At 45.5% G+C, this 12,137-nt stretch overlaps 3 protein-coding genes across 4 annotated transcripts in view; 2 read left to right on the top strand and 1 right to left on the bottom strand.

Moving 5' to 3' along the window:
- LOC149363259 (myb-binding protein 1A-like) overlaps positions 1-805 on the top strand; it is a 35,918-nt gene extending 35,113 nt beyond the window's left edge. Inside the window, exon 31 of the mRNA XM_089573412.1 lies at positions 654-805. Coding sequence (XP_089429538.1) covers positions 654-765 — 112 coding nt within the window. The 3' untranslated portion in view covers positions 766-805. The remainder of the gene's footprint in view (positions 1-653) is intronic.
- Positions 806-892: 87 nt separating this feature from the next.
- Set8 (SET domain containing 8) lies at positions 893-8,942 on the bottom strand. The gene is made up of 6 exons (XM_089573411.1): positions 8,660-8,942; positions 6,658-7,180; positions 5,497-5,578; positions 5,346-5,405; positions 4,482-4,672; positions 893-3,886 (listed from the first exon to the last, which is right to left on the bottom strand). Exons 1-6 carry the CDS (start codon positions 8,667-8,669, stop codon positions 3,676-3,678), a joined length of 1,077 nt encoding a protein of 358 aa, XP_089429537.1. The 5' UTR covers positions 8,670-8,942; the 3' UTR covers positions 893-3,675.
- A 248-nt stretch (positions 8,943-9,190) lies between these two features.
- Positions 9,191-12,137, top strand: part of sno (Protein strawberry notch) — a 33,102-nt gene continuing 30,155 nt past the window's right edge. For both annotated transcript variants that reach the window (XM_089573409.1, XM_089573408.1), the window contains exon 1: positions 9,191-9,374. The gene's annotated coding sequence lies outside the window, so the exon portion shown is untranslated. The remainder of the gene's footprint in view (positions 9,375-12,137) is intronic.

Genomic DNA, 12,137 nt, shown 5'->3' with positions numbered 1-12,137 from the left:
AGTCTCTAAAAAAATTTATGCAAGTGCTTGTATACGTATTATTTTGGCGTGCTTTGTGATATCACGTTTTTGAGGTTTTACCAGGCATGCAATGGACAAAATCTCGTGTTCATCATACAAATGCCTAATGGTTTTGGCAAGTGTTATTTTTGTCAAATGTGAAAGTAACTTGCATCACAATAGACTCTGTGCCGAGCTGTCGGCATTTGCTGCCTTGATCAGACACTGAGGGCAAAGCGAAGTTGGCCTGTACAACAGATTACAACATTTTATCGACAGAGACGCTGTTTTACTTGAAAATGGCCCCTCTGTAAGCTAAAAAAAGGCAAAAAATAAAATGTAAGTGTCACCATCACCAGCCGATTGTGCAGGTAAACTATATGTATCAAAAGATTTTTGGTGCAAGATATCAGGCTACACAGCCATTCACTTAAAAAACGGTGATTACAGTCATTTTCAATGGAGAAACGAGTGTAAATCGAGTCGCAAAAAAATTTGTAATGCCATTTTCTTAGCAATAAACTAGCTGGAGCATTTTTACCGAGAACAAAGATTAGATGTAGTCTTCCTTTAATGAGCTCGATGGACAGCAGTGTTAGGCAGAAATTTGCCACGAGAATTTAAAGCATGACTCATTCTTTTTTTCCCTGCAGTGTTCAGGCAAGCAGTGGGAGTGCAAGTGAAAAGTCTCCAAAGCGAGAAAAGAGGAAATCAAGTGGACTAAACGGGAATGCCTCGCCAGAAAAGCGTGTACGGAAGAGTTGAAGCTTCAATGAAAGTATGCCTAGGCACGTTTTTAAGCTTACCACCTCGTATATTTTCTTTTTGCTTGCGTTTCTTTGTGGCAGCAAATAAGGCAATTACAGTAGTACAGCGTGACAAAGAACACAAGTACAGATTCAAATATTTATTGTGCAGTACCACGGTGAGGATGACAAAGAGCAATGAAGTAAAATAACTTATCTAATGCAATACGAAAACAATGTGAGACAAGCAGGTTGTCTCTTCAGGACTCAAGAAAATGAGGATAAATGCCGTGTAACACATAGTGGTAAACAAGCATGTGTGGCAAACCGTGCTTTGAAAACACCTGCATCGTGCCATAAAGGTAGTCTTCAAAGGCTGTTCACTTGATCATAGCTCGTGAGCAGTGTTATGTACGCTTTCGCTGCAGAGCAACCAAGTGCATGGGTAAACAAGATGATGAGCTGTACATGAAATATTCACACGTAGTGCAAGAAGGCATGGCTCCCGTTAATCAGCCATGCGGGCACATTGCATGCTGCCATGTGTACCCGCATTCCGCTGGGCTTATTATTCAGTTTCCAGGCTAAACCTCTGTTTTAGACTATCAGATTATTAAGCATGCACAAATACATTTTACATGTTCTACACAACAAAACTAAAATAAATATGCACGTCCGTCAATATAAAAGTTGCTGAAAATGCCTTGCTGGATTACAAACGTAGATGTGTAAACTACAAAATAATAATAAAAAAAAAGACTGGGGGAGTACAGCAGAAAAACAAGTGCATTTTCATAGCTAAAGTCATACCACATAGGTAGGTGCCAGCCTTTACAGTGCATCAAGGCAGTAACGACTGGTCTGTTTGGTGTAAAGGATACTAGTATAGTAACATTGGAACCAAAGAGCTATGTGAACTCCCTGGTGGCAGTGTGAGAGCACTCTCCAACGTTGCCAACTCATAGCAACACCCCAGAGAGCATATTATGTCGTTTACTCCTGTGCTAGACTATCAAATGCATGACCAACAGAACCAGCCCACGGGCTCTGCTAGCCGGTTGTAACCTTGCATCGCAGTTTCCTATGATCACTAAATAGTACGCGCTGTTGCCAAACTCCAGGAACATCCAAGTTGCCTGTGTTTCTGGCAGGCAGCATTGAACACTAATGTAGGCCAAGTCGGTGCAGGACAATACAGCAGGCTATTTTACACACATTGAGTGTGTTCCGGGCATAACTCTTGGACATACTCGATTCTACATTGACCTGTCCACGAGAAAACACGGCTGTCTTTGCTGTTTAAACAAGAGGCTCGGGTGGCTGTGGGAACAAGTAACATGAATTGTGTTTGGACCCACATGCAGCCAGAATGCAAAGGCATAAGTCTTGCCCACGTTGAAGCAATACTTGTAGTTAAATTCAGGCGGTTGACAAAACACCCATAGCCTTGCTTTTTCAAAAGGTGAACTTATTTACAATTGAAAATGCAGGAGCAACCAGTGATGTGTAGCGAAAGTGTTACAAATTATTGTTTTTGGCTCATGTTTTGTGCAGGCGTAGCATTAGCGGCTCTTTTTCATATTGGACATCACTGTTGGTATAGGGCTTACGGACAGACATCATATTAAAACTATACTTGTCAGAGCTTAGATGTCACTACTCATAGGAGTTGTGTGATCTTTCAAAGCACCTTGAGGCCAGCAAAGGCTACTGTGTGCTGTACATCCATAGAGCTCCTCTTCCGAGATTTGGAACGAGTTAGCTCTCGGCCAGTGCAGTGAGCGCGAAGAGGACAAAGTGTGACCGCTCGTGCAACCAACTTTGACTGGTTAGCTTCTGCTCCTAACCTTGCATAAAACTGCTTCAGAAAGGATGCTGGTATATAGCAAATGACTGCTGCAAGTTTCCCATGAGGACAAAGGCAAAAGGTAAAGTGCGCATGGTGCTTGAACATGATCCCAGAGTGTACTTGTTTGTAATTCACCACTGTTCTCTGCCTTTGTGAGGCACTACAATCGTGCATATGGCAAATCACTGGCGTTGCTTCCCGGAATGGTGATGTGTGCTCAGTGTTTGCAACAAAAAAAGAAAAAAGTGCAAGGAGCCGAAAGGCAGCCAATGTGACCAACTTGCAGGAAAAAAAAGAATACTGTCGAACAGCGGGTACACTTAATGTCTATGCACATACACACTACTTACACTGGAATTTGCAGTATTGTATTGTTGAACGCTTCCACTGTCCATCACAGCAAATGCTCCCTGTTCAGCGAGCACCATCTCCTCCAGCCAGACACTCCCTCTCGTTTCTTTCCCAGGGGAAGTGCTCGATTCAAAATACAGCCATCCAAGAACGTGGCTAGTGGTGTTTGTTTGTTTCCAATGCAGCAAGTGGGACCTCAACAAGCCTGCAACTTAGTCCTTGGCTTGGCTTTGGATGATGTTACTGGTCACGGACTGAGCAGCTTTTTTGAATGACTGCATTTACTGCGCGTAGTTACATTGGAAACAAACTTTGGACAAGGGCATATTCTTCTGCACTGAACAGTGCTCGCTGAACAAACCAAGCTGGCTCTTTCTCTGCCAAAGGGACACAGCACTCCAACACTTGTAACCACTACCTGTGCTATCTTCCAGCATCCAAATTCTGACAAGCAGTTTTACACTGTCTGCCCTTGCACAACTTTACACAGTGCAACAAGACGACCACACTCAAGACTTCTATCTAAAACCACAGTTCTTTTCAGAAACCAAACACATTCTCCGGAGCAGTATAAAACAGGCTAGTTGAAACAACCCTAGGTATAACTGAACTGAGCCGGCTGAAGGCAGTTCCAGGCAGTCATTTGGGTCGGAGGACTGCGACGGACCTCAACAGCATCAGTTCCATGTCACTGTGCCCAGTGGAAACAGGTGCAATGCCGGAGTGACCTTAAAGAGCCAGCCAGGGATGGAACTGGAGCGATGCCTTGCTCCGGTCTCCGTAGTCGTAGAGCAGCTCCTCCCCGGCCTCAATGTTGCGCTGTGCCACCAGCACCAGGTGGGGGACACCCTTGATGACGCACATCTGTGTCTTGAGGTTGCCCCGCTTGCTGTGGTTCACCAGCCGCCCAAGCCGGCCCGTCTCCTTGGTGGCATCCACACTGCACACAGGCGCACGCTCTTTTGCATCCGCACCACTCTCTTACCGCTGCTCTGGACTTGCGGGTGAGGTTCCCTATTGGCTGCTGCAGCCACACTTAGCAAGCATGAAAATACTGGTGTGGCAGATCCAAAACCACAGGTCTACCGTTCAAATGAGCGGCAGAAAGGCGTAGCCACCAATGACTATTTCTTAATAAGCTGCAGTGACAGCAGGCGAGATTTCTTTTGTTGAACAGAACAGAAAATGGAGGATTACGCAGTTGAACATGGAGGTAACTTGTGTATCGCTATCACTAGTGCAGTTTTATAACACAAAAACTAAATTGCATGGCATAATACGTGGGGTTCAATCTCTTGAAGCTGCACGTAGGCTCTAAGGGACGCCGTAGTAGAGGTTTCTGAATTTATTTCGACCATATGGGGTTCTTTAATTTGCACCGACACCGCCCAGCAATTTTCCGTTTCATCTCCATAGATATGGAAAATTGGAATTGCGACAGGTAACATGCCGCCATCCGTGCATATATCAGTTTTCTTTCATGCAGTGGTGCGAACAGCTTCAGTGGGAGTGGATGAAACAAGCAACCTACTCACCAATACTGTTTGTTCCTGCAAGTGAAGTAGTACATGTAGCACCCGACAGATGGGTCAGCTGCGTAGATCTGTTCACGCAGCTTGGCCTCTTGCATGTCAATGAGTTCGCCAGCATACTCGAGCACAAAGTCCCCGCTCTTCAGTGGCCGAGTCGACGTCACTCCCCGGCCCTTGTCGGCAAATTCAATGATCTTCGCAAGGGACAGAGAAGAAGACAAGCAATGCAATAAGGAAATGTTGCAACACTGACAATTTGCAACTCTGGCCACTACATTTTTTTTTCTTTCCTCCTGCTTTCAATGAACAACTGGATACGTATCTTCACTGTGCCACACACCTCTTGTGAGCTCAGATTGCCATGCTTGAGTGCTAAGATAAATGCAGTGCCAAGAAAGCTGGCTGTTACAGAACACTAGCACTATTAGGAAAGAAACGAAACATGTACATAAAAATGTTGTGAGAGAACATGGTCTAAAAGGTTTAGTGAAAGGGATTTAGTACTAATAATGACTGCCATAAAGTGAAGGGCCGGGGCTCAACCGGTGGCAGGGAGCTACTTATTGGTGCGTTACTCAAGAACTAGTGTTTAGTCTGGGAAAGGTACCTTTTGTCAAAAGGAGGTCATAATGTCACAAAATACAGAAAATGCATAAAGGATTCACTGGGCACTTCTGCACCCCAACAGTGTCCTGTCTGCTGCTTTTGTATTGAACTAGGATGGCTTCATCAAAACATGAACCACTGCTGTGTTATTTTGGGTCCCAACTTTCTCTAACCATGCCATGGCAAGGCAGGAATATAGTTCCATTTGCACCCAGTGGATGAAAGTGTTGCAAACAGCAACGAAGCTTGTGCGTTCATTACCTTGAAGCCGTCTTCAATGCCATTCAAGATGGCATCTTCCACGTTCTTCTGCTTCTCCTTCTACAATGGGAAAAAAAGAACAGTAAAAAAAATGCTGCCAATGTCAGGAGCACTTTCCGCCCCACTTTTTGATGGTGAATTGGGCTCTTACCGCAAGTGTAGTCTTTGTCTTGCGTACACTCCTTCTGATGGGAAAGTACTCCGTCAAGGAGTGGCACTGTACATCCACTTTCCTGCAAGGAAGATATCGTGGAATACTGCTGACAAAATGATCACGGCTAAGGATGGAAGATGATGGCAAGTTAATATTTTGTTCAGGCGCTAAAGCTCGAAGACAGTATGCAATGACACAAGATGAGCGAAAAATGGCATACTTCGATAAGCTCATTTTTAGCAGCCACATGGGGGTAGGCTAAACAGCATGCGATTATAATGAAAGTGTTCTCGAAAAACTAGTTCCGAACTTTTGCAACTTTTATCACACAAACACGTTTGTTTCATTCTCTCAAAGGCTTCAAAAACAGGAAACTTGCCAAGGGTGTAGCTCAGTACAAAGCACTTGAGGTAAATATTGATTCTGCAAGCACAGCTCTCCAAAGGTTAAGCTTTCAATTCATGATTACTCCACAATAATGCGTGAAAAGTACACTCATCTCTGTTTTCTAGCTAGTTTTTCTCTTCATCTTCAACTTTAACACAGAAATAACTGGAAAACTTCTCCCTTTTATGAAAAATTGGAAGTTTCCTTTTAACTCTGAGAGACCTGCACAGTTAAGGATGATGATTCGCGACACTTTAAGATCGAACTATGAGTGCTGTGGCATCATCATCATCACTGCACACTCCTGCCACTTCATTAACTGTGCATGGCTCAGGGCAGAGTTCCAATCCACAAGCAGTGCAAGTGCTGGCCACTGTTTTACAAGCGCATTCCATTGTAGCATGCAACATATCGTGTATAGCGTTTCCTACATGTTGTACAGAGTCGATCACACTTGTCTGGAGCGCTCGAGTGGTGTGCTGGGGAGCAAATGAACTGAGATCTTATTGCAGCTGCTTTGCTGGGGGTAAGGCGCTCGTGCCTGTGTGGTGCACATACATGTCTATTAGGCTTCTCCCCAGCGCAAGTATTACCAGTGAAAGTCAATGCCTACTTTAGAATTTCACTTCATTTCCACCGGACGGCACCACTCAAGCACTCTAGACAAGTGCGACCGACTCTGTACGCACAAATTAGGGCCTGCTAATCAATGCGCCGAGACAGTTTTAAAAAGCAGTATGGATGAGAATGCAGTAGCCTGCTGTCAAGTACCTCTTCATTGGCTTTGGGGCATCTTGCTGCGCAGCTGGTGCAGAAGCTTTAGCAGTGACCTTTGTGACAGAAGTGGGTGCAGCCCTGGAAGCACTCTTCGCACTTTTGTTTGATCGGCCACCGGGCTTGGTGGCAGCCGTCTGTGTGTCCGTGCACGGTGGGGACGGTGGCTGAGTAGCTGTGAGGCTGAGGCCAGCAGGAAGCGCCGCCGCGTCGGGGCACGGGATTTGAACCTCGGGTTCAACAAGCTGTGGCAGCGGACACGGCACCCTCTTGACCGGACGCCGCCGCGAGTAGCTGTGCTCATTGGCTACCTCCTCAGCAGTTGACATTTCAGCGCCGACAGTAGGGAAATAGTCATCTATCCGAGTGCTCCTTGTGACTGGAGGCGTAGTTCTGGTGGAGCTAGCTGAAGATGCCTTGCCCTGGCTCTCTGTCGACACATTGCTGCTATCACTAAGTGGAGACGAAGGAGGCCCGTTTTTCTTGCTGCGTGTTGTGGCCACAGTTCGCTTCTTTCGTCCTGCAGAAATGGAGGGGAAACTGCTGCAAGAGTTGCATCCTGAGTCTACAAGCCCTAGCATGTGAATGTTGGCAACTAACTCGCACTGACCGCTGCAAGTACACAGTACATTTGCTCGTTCTCTTTATTTCCTTTCAACACTAACACCCTGTGACAGTAATGTTATTAAAGCAGATTAAGCATTGCAGTAGGTGAGAATGCATAACAGATTTTATGCCCAAGTATGGGAATATGCTAGTAAGCACTGAAGTGCAGCATGACAGCGTATATTCAAGGAGAAGTAGAATGATGTGCCATAATGGTTCTCTTTGGAAGCAGTACATCTGTGAACTAGGGCATTGAATAGGTCTAGTGTTTCTTGGGCTTTGAAGATCACTGAGCTTTGCCTATGTGGCAAACACTTCAAGTTTTGAACACATCAATTAAACCTTCAGGTTGGGATAATTTGTGGCCCACAACAAATGTGTCAGTAAGTGACACAAGGAACAGGGGAAGTGAGAACACCATCATCGCTCTTTCATTTTCGCTGTTCTCTTTGTGTGTGTCATCTCTCGGGCTTTTGCTCGGAGTACTCAGTGCATTAATGATGCATAAAAACACTCAACAGGAATCTGCTCACAGCTTGCTATTACATCACGAGAGAATCTGCGAAGCAGTAAAGAGGAAGAAAAAAAAACTACAAAATACACCAGTGGGTCCTAAAACGAGAGTAAAACTTTCTCAAGATCCACCAATCACAAATGGGTCGTAGTGTGTTTCGTTGACACCTTGACATTACGCCAGCTAGCGAATGACTTTGTCGTAGCCCAGGTCCTACGCAGGCATTACCGTTTATTTAAACCGGGGCGCTGAGGAATGTCCGACCACTTAATGCATGTACTTTGGTTATGTTTTCCCACGTGCGCCAGTGCGACTAAATTTATGCTTCCGGGCGCAACTCGGCAGAACGCTGCCAGCGCTGGAAAAAACCGAGTCACACTTCGAGCCAGCGCAGTGGAATAAACTCACAGAACCACCGAAATCAAATTATGGGTCAAGACCAGAGCCGTATATTCCCTTCTGGTCAAGACAAACGCGAACGTACTCATGCCGATGTAACCAACGGCGCGGATCACCATACCAGCAACGACCGTTGCAAATGAAGTAAAGCTTCCAAGTGCAATCCACAAAAACAAATTACCATTAAGTGGGTTTACAATAAGTCAAAATACGCTGTAGGCAACGCCATAATCTGTTCTCTATGCTGCAGTGCGAACGTAAGGGCCGCAGGATGCGTTGCCAACCAAACCCCCAACAACAACAAAAAATCCCGCCAACTTTTGCCCACCGCTAACGGAGAAAAGCCATTTTGAATTTGCGCTCCTGACAACACGTGCGGACGAGACTGAACGAACGTATACGAATGGATGCTGAAAAATCACTGGAAAAATAATGCTCTGCAGGCGTGCAAACGATTGTTTTTTTGTGGTGTTCACCGACCTTTTACCATCGCCCCAGTTCACGCCTTGGGAGGTGGCGGCGGTGGTGGTCTCGTTGCCCGCACCGAACTGCAGCGCTAGAAGACGGCGACACAAAGCCATTCATTGGATAGCGCTTCCACGAGCCATAAAGCTAACACGGCTGCGTCACAGCTGCTGCACAAAGCGATCCGACGCAAAAACCATATGTCCTTTTGAAAATGCCCACAACAGCACAATAACAACAAATTCGCCAAGCGGCTTTCCCGCTGGGCTCAGTAACCCGGCTTCCTCAACAACGTATTGCGAAATGCCTAGCGGTTGGCGCTAGTGAACATATAACCGACTTAACAATTTTATTCTTGCTTTCACATAATAATTCTGCACAGCTAACAAACTATCTTTAAATGCTTTTTAAGTATGTTTTTTGATGCTTAGATAACGTGCAGTAAATTTCTTGTACTAACCGAGAGAAAAGGTGACACTTTCGACGCTTTCTTAACATTGCCCGCCAGGTGTCACCGTCGCAGTAATGAGCTTTATGCGAAACTAGCGCTTGTCCAGGGCGCAGAATGAAAGGCTGCTGCTGCGCGGTGCTGCGAGTCTTTCCGGGCATCTTGTAGTGGTTCGGTTGTGTGGACCCGCAGCTGTAAAAATAAAATGCTGCTTGTTCTCGCGTTGTACTCGACTTGAGTGACAATCCACCGCCGGCAACCTGGTTACCACGAAAGGCTGAGGTAGGAGGACTACGCATCGCGCTTCTCTGACCTGTACTGTGCGCGGTTTGTGCCGATCACCGATGCCGATTCTTGCAGTATTGGTTAGGCCTAGTCACCGCTCGGCATTTAAGCTGTAATAAATTATATAAATGCTGCCCATCTCCTTAAAACAAGCTCTGTCGATAGCGCACACCCAAGCGATTGACGTGAACTCCTTTCGTCTGCCTAGCATTGCGACTTGTCATTGTTTGCGACACCCCGGGTGCACTTTTTTTATTGCAGCCTTAGCGCCAAGATTTTTTTATTTATTTCGTGCAACATTTCGTTCTTTCGGAATAATTTGGTTTGTTGCTTTAAGCTGAGCCGCGGCGGACAGCAATATGCATCAGAGCGAGTCTGGCGCAAAAGGCAGCGAAAGGCCAGCCGAAATCTCGCTTTCATCGTAGCGCCCGAGTTACTTTCGCTGCTTCGTTTTCGTAGGCTTTCATTTTTTTTTTCTTCCTACCGTCTTCGATTAGGTCGCGCGCGTGTGACATTGTGCTTTGCTGCTCGAGTTAGTTGTCCATTTCTGTTTGTCGCAGCCTGTACTGTCGTTACATGGTCAGCGTTAACGGCTGGCCGACGTATTGCTTTTCGAAGGTCCGCTTGTCACCACGCGCGCGAAAGAAAAAAAAATGCAAAGAATCTCTTCCGGCGTGCCGATGCGAGGCCTTTGTTTTGAATCCGGCGTCCGATTGTTGCACGAAAAAGTATTCAAGCGCGTGGGGTTGCACGTAGCGTGGTGGTGGCGCCGTGCACGTGTTCTTGTCAGCTGTGCCGTAGGGAAAACGTGGTCGCGTGCATTGTTGCACGAGGCCGGTTAACAGCGACTGCGAGCTTGCAGCTTCCGCTCTGCAGTCACCAAGTATACAGCGCAGGACGTTATCAGCCCCATGAACGATTAGAGATCAGTTAAAGGCAGGGTTACTTCGCGGAGAATGCATGGCTTGGTCCGCGACGCGCAACCGCGTCTAGGGAGGTCGCGCAACGACGGTTGCATCTCTATCAACTATTCCGACGGTGGCAGCTTTGAATGAATGACTTTGAAATGGGATGTGGTTTTAGCACTTTCAGGTGAAAAATTTAAGCAGTTGGAAAGGTTCATGGCGAAGTTTCCAGTTGTTGTACAAGTTAGAATCAGTGGTCCCATGTGCTTCCAAGAGAACCAATTGCTAATTCCCCCTATTTGGGCCTGTTTGTCCCAAGTAGACATTTTGACCTGGTTTTGCTGATAGTAAAACAGCTGATTAGAGGCTCATTTTGTTTTCTGTTACTTCGGAACTTTCCATTCTCTTTGTTTATTGTTGTAATGCACAGAACACTGCTGGAGTTTGTGTAGTGAGAATCTTGCCTTTTGCAGTCATTTACTGTTGTCTCATAGATTGCAGATGTATATCTCAACTACGGCAGATCCTGCTACTACAGCATGAGACCTTTCTTTGTTTTTTCCTCAAATCTAGTTAAGCTTGCACCATGGGTAGATTTCTTTGTCTCGACATCTGTGCCAGCCACATCATTGCAAGTTTAAACTGGTGGACACGCAGTTTAGCGGCTGCTGCTTTTCTAATCTTGTCACTTCAAGGCCTGTTTGCCCAAACCGTGCCGTTCTGTGGCATTTCTGGTTCGTGTACGTTTGAGCGCCTCGGCTGTTTATGTTCCAGGAAAAAGAAAGGACATAGCAGCTTGAGTTAAGTCATTTAGTGTGCCTTTACATAATATACTTGCACATCTGCTAGGTGGGAGTGAGAGGATGCAAGCATGTACATCAGCTGTCTCACCCATATGTCAGGTAAATGGAAGTGGCCAAGTGAAGTGCAGGGGTAAAGATTTGGTGTGTCCAGAGTGCTTGAAGAGAAAAGGGGGGGAAGTTCGGTTTCTCCGGTTGGAGACAGGCTCACGGCTGGTGACCATGCTAGCTCGCTAAACATTTCAAATGCTTAGTGCAACAAACAATGCATAGCGTCTAGAGGTGACGCCAAAAATTTGGAGAGGTACACAGGAGGGTGGTAATAACATTTTAAACTGGGCTAGTTGGTTTTTCATATTCTTGCGTGGTTGCACTTTTCAAGGAACACGGACAACACTCTGTTGCGTCACCTTGTGTAGTTTGTAGCACTTCCATCTGGTCCGCTTTTTTTTTTTAACAAGCATACAGGAAAAGATTGTTATTGATAGTTTGGACTTGTTAATATTAGGTGAAATGATGTCAGGGGCCCCTTCCCCCATTCTGTTGTATCAGCACAAATATGCAACTTTTTATGCACATTTCAGAACTACATCTTTTAAACTAGCTGTTACAATTCAGGGATTACATTTAACACCCTCATAAAGTCGCACTGGTGTGTTGAATAACTAAGGAGTAGTAGTGCTAAAGTTTTTTATGTCAGCGTGTTCATCAAGCCCGGTTCTGTGCAATAAAGCTATTAGTTTTTTTTTTCACAGATGCCCAGTACTCATGAAAATAAGTTAAAACTCCAACATGCATTTTTACATGGTCATGTTTCTCACAAAAACAACTGAAAAATATATTGAATGCCTGGATAGAAAAATTAAGAGCTTTATTGCACTTATCAGTGTCTTAAAATGATGTGCAAAGAAAGACATCATTCTGCTATCATTCATTACAAAATGCCATGGGGATGAATGATAACAATTGCAGAAAAAAATGAGAGTTGAGAAAATCAGCCTCAATGTTCATTCCCTCATTTCCCTCGTTCATCTGCTCGTTTGTGTTTGCAGAGA

Source organism: Amblyomma mixtum, chromosome 2 (genome assembly GCF_055824585.1).
Source record: "Amblyomma mixtum isolate Tamu chromosome 2, ASM5582458v1, whole genome shotgun sequence".
NCBI classification, from domain to species: domain Eukaryota; kingdom Metazoa; phylum Arthropoda; class Arachnida; order Ixodida; family Ixodidae; genus Amblyomma; species Amblyomma mixtum.
The sequence above is the reverse complement of the archived record's forward strand: the minus strand, read 5'-3'. Positions and strand labels throughout refer to the sequence as shown.